Source organism: Xiphophorus maculatus, chromosome 16, assembly GCF_002775205.1.
Source record: "Xiphophorus maculatus strain JP 163 A chromosome 16, X_maculatus-5.0-male, whole genome shotgun sequence".
Classification (NCBI taxonomy): domain Eukaryota; kingdom Metazoa; phylum Chordata; class Actinopteri; order Cyprinodontiformes; family Poeciliidae; genus Xiphophorus; species Xiphophorus maculatus.
This window is the reverse complement of record NC_036458.1, coordinates 16,391,758-16,406,219: the sequence shown is the minus strand read 5'-3', so window position 1 is coordinate 16,406,219 and position 14,462 is coordinate 16,391,758. Positions and strand designations below refer to the sequence as shown.

At 38.4% G+C, this 14,462-nt stretch overlaps 2 protein-coding genes across 2 annotated transcripts; both read right to left on the bottom strand.

Moving 5' to 3' along the window:
* Window positions 1–1,139: 1,139 nt before the first annotated feature.
* Window positions 1,140–7,133, bottom strand: LOC102237547. The gene is made up of 12 exons (XM_005807010.3): window positions 6,844–7,133; window positions 6,313–6,424; window positions 5,596–5,689; window positions 5,389–5,443; window positions 5,090–5,230; window positions 3,806–3,966; window positions 3,266–3,364; window positions 3,026–3,171; window positions 2,489–2,660; window positions 2,290–2,402; window positions 1,877–1,961; window positions 1,140–1,799 (listed from the first exon to the last, which is right to left on the bottom strand). Exons 1-12 carry the CDS (start codon window positions 6,959–6,961, stop codon window positions 1,740–1,742), a joined length of 1,356 nt encoding a protein of 451 aa, XP_005807067.1. The 5' UTR covers window positions 6,962–7,133; the 3' UTR covers window positions 1,140–1,739.
* Window positions 7,134–9,369: 2,236 nt separating this feature from the next.
* nudt9 (nudix hydrolase 9) lies at window positions 9,370–13,787 on the bottom strand. The gene is made up of 8 exons (XM_005807009.3): window positions 13,653–13,787; window positions 13,254–13,532; window positions 12,407–12,496; window positions 12,044–12,130; window positions 10,832–10,943; window positions 10,313–10,459; window positions 9,912–9,996; window positions 9,370–9,829 (listed from the first exon to the last, which is right to left on the bottom strand). The coding sequence occupies exons 1-8, from the start codon at window positions 13,748–13,750 to the stop codon at window positions 9,684–9,686; spliced, it is 1,044 nt and encodes a 347-aa protein (XP_005807066.1). The 5' UTR covers window positions 13,751–13,787; the 3' UTR covers window positions 9,370–9,683.
* Between the last annotated feature and the right edge of the window lie 675 nt (window positions 13,788–14,462).

The window sequence follows — 14,462 nt, the reverse complement described above, 5'->3', positions numbered from 1 at the left end:
GAGTTACTTTAAAATACTATAAATTTTACTTGGAGAAAATTTTGTAAATGTATGTTTTTAGCAGTTTCTTTAGAGTAAGCAGACAAAATATACACTACAGAGTTGCTAAACATTTTTCAAATTAAAAGCATACATTTTAAGACACACCCAATCCCCCTTTTTGAAATCATGATTAACTGATTAACCACTTTCCCTTGATTTATTTTTTGCCAGCCACACCCAGGGCCTGATTAGTGCCAGACTTAGATTCAAGAAGTCATGAACAGAATCTGCCTGACAACACCATCATGCTTTTGCACAATTTTTAATATTCCCACACAGTATGAGTAGTTTTCTGATTCATTTTGTGAAGCGCACCAGTCCCTCCTGCAGCAAAACACTCATACCCCATGCCAACAGAAAGTTGCAAAGATATATGCTGGATTTGTAGAAATTTAGGCTAATTTTGATGGAAATTATGACTGATTTAACTTAAATTACCCCCTAAAAAGTCTAATTTAATCTAGTTCCAAATATACTTTTATAAACTAATCTTACCTCCAGAAACTTTCATTACCGTTGAAAGGCGTTACATTTGAGTCTGTCATGTTTTTTTTTCTACATTTTATAAGGTGACCACATAACTACAGCCTCTGAAAACAGTCACACCATCAGGTGTTTTCAGGTGCTGAAAACCCTTTTAAAAAGTATGGAGGGAACAAGATTACCTGCTTGTTTCACACCTGAATTAGTCAATTCCAGACTTTCCAGTCCTCAATTGTCTAGAATGTTTTACATTTTTTATCTCATGATCTTAGGAATTAACTCCAGGAGCACAAGCTTTTTCACCACCTTATTACAGAACTGCATGAATCAAGAAAAAACTGGAGCATGACACACTGGGACCTCAGGTGGGTGTCGGAAAACCGCAAAAATACCTCAAGGATGTTTCGCTCCAGAAATGACGCGAGCCTGTTCGTGTGATTTTTCAAATAAAATTCTCTGAAGGTTTTTAGCTTTATCCTTTACAGTATGTGGCATTTAATCTGTCTGGTCTCCTTTACTAAATCTTTAAACATTGTAACCCGACTTAAGTAAAGAAAAATGATGATAAAAGTCCTTAAGGTGGTGTGTATGAATACAGATTCTCTCCCAGAACCTTCTTGATTGAACCGTTTATTTAGTTACTTAAATCACGACAAGGTGGGGAGAAAATGAAAAAATTGAAATGCAATCCTATGCAATTTCATGACTGCTGGCAAACAATCAGAACCGCAGAATTTTTAATTGATTATTCTACTTACTAAAAAAAACTAGATATCTTCAGGGATAATACAAATATGTGACATCTTGATGAAAAAATATTGTATAAAATTCTGGGTAACACCATCAAAGTTGAAAATGTTTACAAAGACACTCAAATCAGTGCTACATGTTGCTATAAATAGCTTCAACATCTTTGTGTTACAGAGTGGTTCACACCTGAATTACTTGGAAAGGGACAGAGGCACAGGACTCAGAAAGGAAGTGCTCAGAAGAAAGAAGATCAGTAACAAGCTCATGTCATGTACAGGTAGAGTAGTGTACAAGTTCATGTAACAGGCTGTACCCAAGTCAAAGCACCAGATCATGGAGGGGTTTTCTGTTGAATGCCACATATATTTGGAATAAAAAGAAAGACACGTATTTGAGCTGGTGTGGAATCTTGGCAAGTTGGTCCCAAGTCATTGCGAGGAACTTTTCTTTTTTTTTTTCCCCCTTTACACGTCCATGTCATGATCACTAACACTCTGGCGCAGATATTCCTCGTAGAGGTTTTTCTAGAGGGAGAAAACAAAATGTTAAAACCCAAACCCATCATTCCCCGCCATGATCAGGTCAGAGTGGATCAAGATACCTTTTTGGTCTTAACCACCTCCTGAATGTATTCGAGCTTCTCCTGAAGCTGCCGTTTCTGTTTGCCTGACAGAGTTGGCCGAGTTCTGCAGTAGGTCAAAAAAAAAATAAAAAAAAGTCCCCAATAGTTCAGTTCCTTCCACTTTAAAATTAAATACCTCTTTGTATTGTTTTATCACATAAAATTAAAAAAAGTCAGTTGTTTGGACTTGATGTTTTTCCAATTTGGCTCCTATCTGAATTTTTTTGTTTTACAATAACCAAATTTAGCACAAAAGGTTATATAAGCAAGAAAAGAAAAAAAAATGTACTTGCATATTTCTTGGGAAAAGAAGAAAGACAGAACAAACACTCGACAGTGACCGAGTTATATTTGATCAAACTGAAGGCACAGATGGTTCTGATGCCTCCTACCTGAAGGCAAAGCGAGCAATGATGAGCAGGAGGAAGGAGAGAAGGACCAGTCCACCGCAGCAATAAAGCCGCTGTTCCCCAGACAAGGAGTCAAATATTTTCACTACTGGTGTCTGTGCAACACAAAGAAGCCACAAATTTTAGCCACACTTTAAAAACAGCAACAAAGTGGTTGATTTTGCACCTGATGGATGCTCACCAGATACAGTGAGAGAGCCTCTCTGCCCTGTTGGCCCAGAGCCATGTCCAGTAGCTCTTTGGACAACGTCCCCAGCGCCAGTAAGGCCAGCAGAGCCAGTGGGATGCAGAAACCCAGCAGGGACAGGAAGCAGCTCTGGCAGCGGGCGCGTCTGTTCTGCAAACTGTTCTGCCTGTGGATCAAATGATCAGAGTTGCACTCTGAAAGCATCACTGATCCAGGGAGCACTTCAAACATTTCCACAAATGTCCACCGTTTTCCAAACTCAAATTTCCAAGATTTTTACAGACATCTAACTTAAGAAAATCTTTAGTACACACATTTGTTGCATGACTATTAAGTTTATTAATGATTTCAAACAGACAAATTCCATGCTTTTGTTCAACTCTCAAAAATATGTTAGAAACCTGCTAAAAATCTGTATGTTATTAGACTCAAAAATAAATAAAATTTTATGAGATAAGTGGACCATCAAGCTGTTGTCAGAAAAAAAATAGGATCATAGAAATAAATTGTGAAGTGTATTTTTTTTTTTACCTGTCATTGATGAGTTTATTCGTGATGGCCTCGCTGATGAGCTCACAGTCCTTCTCCAGGGAGTTGAGGGTGTTCTGGACCGTCTGGTTGATGGTTTTCTCGACGGCACGACAGACCTCCTCAATCTGGTTCACACAGCGACTGGGCTGAAAACAGAGGCACAAAAATGATCAATAAAACAAGTAATCATTTTATATGCACATGTTTAACGTCAGAACATAATTTTCCAATCTGACCCACCTTGTTGGGATTGGGAATGTAAATGGTGGGCATGTCGAAACCACATTTGTTGAGTCCTGGTCTTTTGCAGAGCTCCTGAACAATCTGCATCATTACTCTCTAACATAATTACAAAACAAGTATTAGTGGAAGTGGTTTCCATCAAATATTGTCAACACAGTCATCTACGCTTTCAACCGATCATTGATTCCCAGGGTTAAACGCAAATATTTTCTCCAAAAAATTACTGTTAGAGTCTGAAAAGCGAGCTCAGAAACCCAATCCAAAAACTGTTCATATACTGTTTTCTTTTTAATTAACTTAATATCTTTAGCTTTTGAATTCGTCATGCAGAAACACTTGACAAGTGATGTTCACAAGCACTCCATGCAATCTGAGTAAGCCTGAACTGTTTGTTAAAAAATGGTGGACTACACATTTGTTTCTACATTTTCAAAGCTGAAAGAGAAACGATGTGAAAAAGTGTGGCACATATGATTATTTTTTGCAAAAACACACCAATGCAGAAGAGCACCTGGACAGATCTGTAGCTGAGTTTACCTGTCTGTCTGACTCTCCACCAGCTTCATCCGCCTTGCTCAGATAAAAGTGTATCCGGTCGCCATGTTTTTCATTCAGGGACTCCACAATGTTGAGGGTCCGCTTGCACAGAGCCTGGCCCATGGGGTCAAAGAAAACCAGGATAAGGTCACAAAGTTCCCCTGAAAGAAACAATAATAAAATACATCATTTTCCATAGAAGACAGAATCATCTAGCAAAAAAAAAAGAAGGTCACATGAATACATGATCAAGAGTAAATAAAGTAAATGAAACAATTACATATTGGAGTACATAATTATATTGCTTAGTCACTCAGAAACAGAAGTCGCTACTTTGCAAGAGCTGGAGTAGAAAACTGGAGGTGTTCATCTTTTTCTTTGAGGCAATAAATGGTTTTGTTTACAAAAAAAGCAGAGAAAACAAAGCTTTAGAAGAACCTGTTTCTACTCATATTGAGCTGAACATGTGAAGTAAAAATGTTGATAATTCAGTATTTCATAGTAAATAAAATGTCAGCATACCTGAAAACGAAACGTAAAACCCGTAAAATATTTGTACCTTTTATTTCTAAAGCATTAGCTCAAATGTTTGAAAAATCTTCTTTTTAATATAGAAATAATTAATGCTATCCATAACAATTCCTATAAAAATACCATAACATAATACTGTAAGTAAGTTTGACTTATTAAAATTTAACACCATGAAGGAAGCTTACATTTGTAATCCACAACTTTCTGCTTCCCAAAAATATAAATGCACCTCACAAACACAACTGACTCTTAAGGCTATTACTAAAAATGGGAAAGACAAGAAAACGGCAGGTTCAAGTAGGCTAAACTTGTTTAAAATCCTCATAAGTAAGGAGTACAATATAAGAAAAAAATTTATGTTACACAAAACTAATGAAAAATAGAAGGATTAGAAAGAAGGATAACGGGAATGAATGAAAGCCTTTAAAAATGGAAAAGTGTAGAGGTTCCTCCAGCCATTTCTCATTGCTACTATTAATTAAAATGTTTTCTTTAACACATTTATTTATAATTCCTGTAATATTGCTTGAAGGCGTTTGCTACAAAGGATGTGCACATTTGGGAAACAGTTCTTACATATGTTTAGAGAATAAATTGTCCATTTTTGCTGACATTTAAGCAACTGGCTAGAGGAGAGAACTGCTTATGATGTGGAACAATCAGGAAGTGGAACAATCCATCAGGCTGGAAGAAGGGCACTTGACCATGGAGATCTAAGTCCAAATGATTGGAAGCATTTTTGTGTGAACCTACCCAGCCAGAGGATCACCTCGTCCACATCAAAGGGATATTTCATATCTCCATCCACCAAGCCTGGAGAATCCACAAACGTCACCAGGCTGAACCGCTTTTGTCGAGATGTGCAGATCTCCGTGCTCAGGTACTCTGAAACACCTTGAGGGGAATTTAAAAGGTTGGAAACCATTTGAAAAATAGCATAGTAATGAAAAAAGAGGTTATATATATATATATATATATATATAAATTTAAGCAACTTCTCTTGAGGCAAGCAGCCAGTAAATTTTTAGGTGACGATGCATCAAAATGCTCACCTTTAAACTCTTGCAGAGGCTTGAAATGTGGATATAGATGAAGGGTTGCATTTCCCTAAAGATGGAAACAAAACCACATTTTTGTCACTGTTCCTGCAATAATCTACTAATAACGACAAGAGGGTAGAGAAAAATGAATGTGCATGTTAACGTCTCGACCAACAACATTCCTGTTCCACAAAGATAATCTGCTGCTGTTGCGCTCACCGTGAGGGACTCTCTTTTGCGACCGCTTGTAACAAAGCTGAAGCCCTGCGTCTCAATAGCCACCCCAGTGCGCTGGATGTGCTCCTCTACATACCTGGGAACAGCAAATACATGCGAGTGAAAATATGGGGCAACTTAAAATGGATCACAGGAGACGAGGCCTGTTGATCTATTCTACACTTTGTCACATTACAACAACAAACTTCAGGGTATGTAATTAAGATCTAACATGAAAACCCTAATCCAATTTCCAGACCTCACACAGATTCCTAATGGACTTTGATTGGGTCATGCTAATGCATGAAAAAGCTTTGATTTTGTATGTTTCTTCATGTACACAGCACATGACTACACATCTCTATGACTCCTAGCGGTTTGTTTGTTTTTAAATGTAGAACAGATGGTGTACGAGTCATAAATAAAAGCTTGTTTTACAAAGTAATCCTTGACTTGTCTACTTTGTTCTTTTGACTTAATGCTGTTTGTTCACCAGTTTTATCGTGCGAACCTTTTAAATTACATACAGGTGGTGTCTATTCACTTCACTCAGGTGATTTCAGGAGGCCTTTGATTGAGCTGGATTTCATTTAGTGGCATCAGAGTAAAAGCAGGCTAAATACAAACCTTCAGAATGATGTTATACTTTGTGTTAAACATACACAATTCCAGTAAAATACACTGAAGTTTGCAGAGGTCAAAGTGGACACGCATATTTACCAGTTGATGAAAGAGCTTTTCCCGGCTGAGTGGTTGCCCATCAGCATCACTGTGATTTTTTTCCTGGGTGGAAGGAGCTTCACACCAACAGATTCAGCCACTGGAATTAACCCTGTAGAAAATACAAAAACACGGGCAAAACAACTATTAGGGTTTGTTTTACATCTGTTTATAGCATTAAAAAAAATAGAATTAAAGAAGTGTGAAAGTCTTCTCGTCCACCGGGCTAAGCTTGAACCCTAAGGGATAAAACAAATGCTGTGATACACTTGCATTAAACAACGCAGTTGTCCAACAATTTATTTTATGCAGGTTCTCAGCAACAGAGGTGGCTAACTCGATTAGCATCAACCTTTCCAAGTGCAACGTCAGCCAAAATCACAAAATCCTTATTAGCAAGTAGCTAACACCTAGCTCCAACCGAAATACTCCAGCGCGTTACCGGGGTAACAACAAACTTTATCTCAAACACTGCATTTAAAAAAGGGCAGCTGCATTACGACCAGGTATTAATGAAGTGATGTAACCCACCGCTGTCCGCCTCCGTGTACAGCTGATGAATATCCCGCAAGATGCGCTCATCACAGGACACTAAGCCAGCCATGGAGTCCGCGTTAGCCGCACTTCGGCCTTTGACTTTTCCCGACATAACTGCACAGTGATGAGGTCAAAGAGTTGCGAAGGACCGCTAGAACTTCTACAAGTCCAGAATTAGCAATGAGAGAACAGCCTGCTCTCTGATTTGAATCACCCCGGTCCGGTGGAAACCGGTGATGCGACGTTTCTCAGCCACGTCGTCAGCTTTGGGCGTCGTTTGTCTCAAAGACCTATGGGAAATGTAGTTTCCCTCTTAGCTGACTCGCAACGCCTAATCTAACTGCTAACTCTAGTACAGTATGTTAAATGTGAAGTTTTTCCAAAAAAAATAAAATTAAATCAAATTATGATTTAAATAAATGTTCTAATCAAAGATGACAGACGTCGTTTTGTTGATTTTCCTTTTAATTCTGTCTAAATACTTTATAAAATGAAATAAATACAGATCCTGACAAATGTTACACAGTTTGAACTTTTTCATATTTTCCGTGCCACAAACACAAACTTTGAGATATATCTTTGGTATTCAAGGGTCGGACAAACAACACAATATGCACATATAGCCCTAATTTGAGCTATTATGGATGAGCGGTAAGAAGCAAGTCAATGTCACAAGAATGTCAGAAGAGGTCTTATTTACAGTCTACCCACATATAAAGCACATGAAGCACATTTCGGCCAGATGAGACTGAACCTTTTGGCCTGCAAATAAAACTCTATGTGTGACAGAGGACATATGCTGCACAACATGCTGAACATGAGCTTCCCTACAATGAAACACGGTGGTGGTGACAGCATCATGTTGTGGGGCTACTGTTCAGCAGACCCATGGAAGCTGGCAAGAGTTGCAAAAATGCAGAGTAAAACATTAAAATATTTTAGAGTCTGACTACAACCATCACATTTAACATATTAATATCAAAGATCAGAGGTCTTATTTTGCACAATTGCTACTCACGCGATTGAGTACACACCCATGCAAACAAAGTATTAGAAGCACAACTTGTGACTGTCCCAGCGCTCTTGGGTCCCCTCTATTGGTTCTGAGCTTTAAGCAGCTGCTCATATTGTTTATTCTTGGGGCCAGCACTGCCAATAGAGGAAACCTCCAATTATAAATGGACATTAAACAGTAAAGTGTCTAATGCAGCCCTGACCAGAATCAGATGAAAGATTGGTCATAGTCTCTGTTCTTTCAACAACAAATGCTATTAGTGCTTGAGTGGTTTATAGATAAAAAATCTTCTCTCTCTCTCTCTCTCTCTCTGTCTGCCAGTAGTGAAAAAACCCCTAAACAAGTGTGAAAAAAAAGCTTCCTTCTCTGGTCAAACAGCAGACTTTGTTCACTTATTTAAGCAGATCTCTGACCTGAATATCACTTGAATATTGAACAACAGGCAAATGTTTGGAGTGTGGGAAGCAATGAGGGTAAAAAAAAAAAAAGGCGTATTAGATTTGTGGCGCCGACTAGGACTGGTTCTTATTTAATTAGTGATTTCTTGTAAGAGGTTCCAGCTTCTGCAGCTGGATTCTTCGGCTCTTCCTGTAATGCCTCCTGATCAGCTATATTCACCATGGTCCACACACTGAATTTCTTTTAAACAACAGAGTTTGAAAACGCAGGCTGTCAACTGGTCTTGGAAGTACAGAGACATTCTTCAGTCCTCTAGCTTCAGTCAGGAAGTAGTCCAATCAAAGACCAGCCCTAAATTCAGTTGAGAATCTGCCGTTTATAGATGCTCTCTCCCATTTTTAAGATGAGTATTATTTAAGTGTAATAATCTGAGCTCATTAAATTAATTATGTTTACGTAATAACCTGAGCAAGGTAAATATAACCTAGTGAACTTAATTTGATGAAAATGATGTGTAAATCCGGTGCTGCTGCAGATTGGTTGCTTTACTTCAATTTGTTCTTAGAACAAATAATAAACCTTCAGTACTGACAGCAGATATTAACCAACTGATAAAACCCCTGCATTTAAACCAAACCTCATAATACCTTCATAGTTCAGGGCAAGTACCTTTTCCTAAGCTTTCTCAGTATATCATATCAAGACTATTTTAATTGTCTAAAGATGAAATAAGCTAGTTTTAGTAGCAGGAATGCGTTCTTTGTACAAACAAAAAAAAAAACAATCATTTTTAGATGTAATTATAGGTCATTTTAGAGGTAGTATTGAAGATCTTGGTATATCGAAGAGTTTTTAGGGTCTAAACATTTGATAGTTATGTGAGACAGTTTAAGACCCTGCAGAAATGCACACCACACTTGTCAGATTTTTATTTAAATACTAAACCATGTTTCCTTTCCCTTGCCCTACAGTGACATGGAAAGGCTCAAATGGTGAATATACCTACGTAAGACGCAAAGCAGAATTTTTGGAGGGATTCAATAAATATGGCAACATACAAGGTCACATTTTAAATCTTTCGTGGAGAAGTTTGTTCAAATGAATCGAAAAAGCATTAAAATCTCTGACCATAGCTTTATTATATATGTACCGGTACATAATATTTATAGATTTTACTTATGCTAAAGTTACATTACTTCTTTTTTCTTTTATTTGTTGTTGTTTTTTTGTTTTTCTTTCCTTTTTTGCTTTATCATGCTAACTGGTTAAATTCACTTTATGTTTTCCATTATTAGGTCAGAATATCATTAATGAATTAGTGGGATCACTCCCATGAGGGGTCATGCGTGCTGAATGGACGAGAGCTCTTCAGGCTCTGCTTTGCCTCATCGTAACGTCAGAGCAGCCTTTTGTCTCCTGATTACCAGTGGGCCTTCCGCTCTCTGGCAACCAGCTCCAAGAAGTGGGAGTGGCTCGCATAGAGGCTGAACGACGAGTCCACGTCCACCCACTGGACCTGTCCTGCGTCATCGCCAGCCTGCAGAGGCAGCTCGCTCACACTGTTGCCTGCAATCACAGGAATATTTAGAGGACGAGTGTGCACCTGTGGTGATAGGAGGATTCCGGGAAAAATGCAAAAGAAAGTTACCCGCTTCATCGTGAAAGTTGACGGCGACCGTCTCCATCCAGGCATTGTCGGTGTTTCTTGGATCATCAACATATCCTTTATAAACCTGAAAGGAGACAGGTTTCTCCAATATTGTTTGAGTGCTCTCATATGCAATTTTGGTTATTGGATCGCTCACATGCATTCAGAGCCCTTGAATTTTTTCAGATTGTATGTTAAACCCACAATTTCCAATGGATTGCATGTCACAGACATTAACAAAGCAGAGTGTTTTGGATTTGTTTTTTTCTTTTACAAACTGACTTAGTTCTGGACTAGCTCTTGCTATGCTGTGATCTAAACCATTCTATTCCAGGTTCTCATCTGTTTTCTTAGCTAAAATGTGACGACAAACCGTCACATTTTACTCCAAAGTTACTCACCTGAAACCCTGCAGACCCGAAGAGTCTCTGGATGCGTTTGTGGATGTCTTCCTTCTCTGACTGCTTTAACGAAAGCGAGTTTAGGGCTTCCTCGGAGAACTCCCGCTGCAACGTGAGGGAAACCTGTTCCCCTGGGTCCACCATCCCCTGTCAAAGCCAGAATGTGCAGACAAAAATATATTCTCAGAATGAAAAAGCACAAGAAAAAAAACAGTGGCTTCAAAACTTAAGTTTCCTAACTTTAGCCAGAGTATAAACGAGCACGAGTCAGGTGTGCCATATAATTGTGAACATTGCCGAATATTTAAATTGTGACTGCTGGAGGTGAATGAGTGATTTAGTGATGCCACGGTTTTTCTAATGAACCCGCTTTTCAAACATCTGGAAGGAAACGGATCACATTTAGAGTGATCACGGATCACTCTAAATTCCTTTATGCAAAGACAAATAGATTTATTCTGTCTTTCTCCACAGCGTCTATGAAAATGTCATGAAAAATGGACTAAGAAACTAGCTTACCCCTGGAATGGCCCACTCCCCGCAGTCTCTCCTCTTGATGGACACAAACTGCAGGATGGGCTTTTTGGAGGCTGAGTGATGAATCTTTGCTCCGCTGGCATCTACCTTCCATCTGCCACACAGAGTAACGCTTCAGGTCATCAGAGAGTTAAAAGAATAAAATCATCCATAGAGATGGTCAGAAGTTTACATGCACTCGGCAGGAGCATACGTTTAGTAATCATTTTGAGCTTTTAATTTGGCACTTGAATCCTTTTTTCAGTTTGGTCTAATAATACAATACATGACTGAAAAATAAAAACTGGTTCCAGAGATTTTCTAAATGGTTTTAGTCAAGGCAGCTCCAGATGTTTAATGCTTTATCCATGTCAAATTCAGTTTTAATGTGTGTTTGGGATCATTTTCCCACATAAATGCCAGATATATCCAAGTTTTTACCACCTAGTTGTTGATCTGATGTAAATCTCAAAAACATTTGGAGGTAATCCCCAGTCTTCATTATCCTAGAAACTTTGTATACAATGCACCAGTGCCAGTGAGAGCAAAACGAAACCTCAGCAAAATGCTGCCACCACCATGCCTGGAAGGTAGATACTTTGTACTTAGGTTTAAAAGCCTCACTTTGACTCAGAAACATTCTTCTTATATGCGTCAACAGCCGCAAAGGATTAATCCTTGTAGCGCCTGGGTTGCTCTTTAACATTATAACTAAATCGCTTTCGGACAGTTTTTGATCGAACGGTTGGAACTGGATTCAATCTGGTCTTCCGACTGACGCCAAACACACATCAAAAAGGGTTTTGGGAAAGATAAAGCAGACTCACATGAAGCACTCTTAATGGGCCTGACCTCAACCATCACAAATGCATGCTTAAAAGCCAACCAATTTAAATTATTTCCACCATTTCCAAAATTAATGGCAGTTAAAAGATACAACCGGCATTAAGGCAGAAGATAGCTGAAGGTAAAAGAAATAAGACATGTGGGGTTCTGTGCAACTTGATAAAAAATAATAATCTTTTAGATCTAAATTAATAAGGCTTTCATTCAAAAGATGGCTGGATGGAAACTTCTGACCAAGACTGAAACGACCAAGACTCGTTTCCTTTTACAGATAAAAGAAAACGAGTTTAATTAGTTGATAGTGAGAGTTCCCTCTTTTAAAAACAGAATGATAATCAAAATGCTAATTTATACCTGAACAGACGTTACCTTGTGACAATAGGGTCGGCAGCGTGATTGGGTCCCCATCGTCCAAGCAAGCCTCGTCCAGTCAAACCAGTGCGTCCACGAGGGTTTCTAGATCAGAAACATTCAGTATTGGAAACTGGGATTTCTGGTTTAAACACAAAATTTCTTCAGTACAGATCACAACGTTGATTAGCTGGCATCCACTTAGGAAAAAGGACCTACAGAAAGTTCTCACCCAAATGTCACTTTACATTAACATTAAAGAGTCTGGCTTTTACTTTTTTGTTGTTGTTTTTTTCCAGTTCTGTCCTGAAAGAACCAGCTGCATACACACTCTTATTAATCCGATTTCAGGAAAATGTTGCAAATTACTGTTTAACTTACAATGGCTTCCCATTTTCCACTTTGTATTGTCCCTCAAAACTTGACCTGTCCACAAGACCGTCAACAGCATTGAAATTTGGAGAGAAGGAACTGCAGGACAAGCAAACGGTACACAGAAATTATACAAAAATCTTGGAAAAAGTATTCAGACCCCAATTTTTTCCACCTTTTCTCACATAACAACCACAAACTAAAATACATTTATTTGGTGTTTATGTGATAAACTAAAGACAAAGCAGCTTGTGACTGGGAAGCAAAATATACACATAATTTTTTAAAATATAAAATAAAACTCACATTTTTATTCAGTTCAAGCTACTGTATAGTCATGTGTAAGAAATGCCAAGGTCCAAATGGTAATGCAGTTGAGAATCTGCGCTAAGACTTGAAAAATCAGCGTTCACAGACACAAGCGATCTAATCTGACTGAACAGGAGCTATTTTAGAAAGAAGAAAAGGTAAAACATCCATCCCTGCAGACGCAACCCTGACAGAAACACACATTTGAAACATTTGCAGCTTTAATTGCAAAAGTATTTGGCTCTACCAGACATTTCATTGGGGGAACTGAATACAAATGAATGACCTACTTTTTAGTTTCATATTTTCAAAAAATAAAAGTTGAAAACCATGTATAGATTTGCTTCCACTTCAAAATTATGCACTACTTTGTTCTGATCCATTACACAATATATCACAGCTAACATGCCGTGAACCTTGTGGCTCTGATGTGACAAATAGGGAGTACTTTTGCAAGTATGAGGAAGCAAAGAAATGAATTGTACACTGTGTGATCAAATCAAATTATCCAGATGTTAGATTTATTTAAAAAGCAAGCGTTACTCACCCAATATCGGGATCAGCCCAGATTGGCTTATTTAAAACAACTGGAGCAGTGTGGCTGACTGGGCTATACTGGGGCCATTTCTCATCCCAGTCCACCTTGTCCTCAGGTACAGTGAAGCGCTTGATGGTGGACTCTGGATACTGTGGACATCTGGATTTTACATGAGGACAAGCTGGGGAGGACATGGTACCGATACCGCTGGTGTAATAGCCCCCACAAATAGGTTTAATATGTGTACTGGTTCTGTTAAGATGATGGGATGAGCAAAGAACCGCAGGTCTGAAGAGGGCAACAAAAAAGCCACAAATCACACACCTACTTTACGTTCTGGTTTATTGGCTGCATGTCGGTAACTACTTAGTTTCTATTATGAAACCGAAAACATAAAGCTGCTCATACCTTGCTCCAGGGCTGGAGGCAGTCAACGGGAGTCCAAACAGACTGATCGCCAAACGAACAGCACTTATCCAGTGTCGTCTCGAAGATGAGAAAACCATTCCTTTCACAATATTGGTAAACGTTCATGCCATGAGCAGGAAGTGCATATCTTTGCGTGGTGACGTAGGCAAGGGCGTAGACGCATTTTTTACTAAAAGCACAGCGTTTTCACAGTGTTTGTCGGGAAAACTACAACTCTACAATAAAAATATTATATATATGATTGAAAGTGTCTAGCATCATGACATATTTTACTTTACTAGCTTACATGAGACAAATTAAATGTTATCTGACACGGAATAAAATGGTTCCATCAGTTATGGTCCTGAACCAGCAAAGGAGACACAGACCATCACTTTGCTACCAACATGCTTTATGTGGTAAAGTTATACATGTTCCAAAGCGTCCTTTAAGAATGTTAACTTTGGTTGCCTACCTTACAGTACCTAACATAGAGTTATTTCTATTCAAATAACTGATATCTGGAAAAACAAAATTAAAACAGAGTCCACTTTTGTTTTGTTTCTGACGTAACGAAATTACTTACTTAAAAAAAATGTATAACTGAAATGAATTAATCGTAGTTGTTTGGTGCTTTTCAACCGTTTCTCCCCCTTATGATGCAACACTGTAAACGGAACAATAATCTACTAAAGGATTAAAGTAATTTGTAAGGGATTGTTACATAATGAAAACCCCGTATAGATGTTTAAGTCAAACGTTCCCTTTCCAATATGGTGGAGGCACTGACGTATCGCTTCTACAGCTAAA

Coding starts and splice junctions, on each gene's coding strand:
- LOC102237547 (XM_005807010.3), bottom strand. CDS start 6,961: ATGTCGGGAAAAGTCAAAGGCCGAAGTGCGGCTAACGCGGACTCCATG. Junction 2,403..2,488: donor AGGCTCTCTCACTGTATCTG/GTGAGCATCCAT, acceptor TGTGTTGCACAG/ACACCAGTAGTGAAAATATT. Junction 1,962..2,289: donor ATTGCTCGCTTTGCCTTCAG/GTAGGAGGCATC, acceptor GACCTACTGCAG/AACTCGGCCAACTCTGTCAG.
- nudt9 (XM_005807009.3), bottom strand. CDS start 13,750: ATGGTTTTCTCATCTTCGAGACGACACTGGATAAGTGCTGTTCGTTTG. Junction 12,497..13,253: donor TGGGCTGATCCCGATATTGG/GTGAGTAACGCT, acceptor CTTGTCCTGCAG/TTCCTTCTCTCCAAATTTCA. Junction 9,997..10,312: donor TCGGGTCTGCAGGGTTTCAG/GTGAGTAACTTT, acceptor GTCTCCTTTCAG/GTTTATAAAGGATATGTTGA.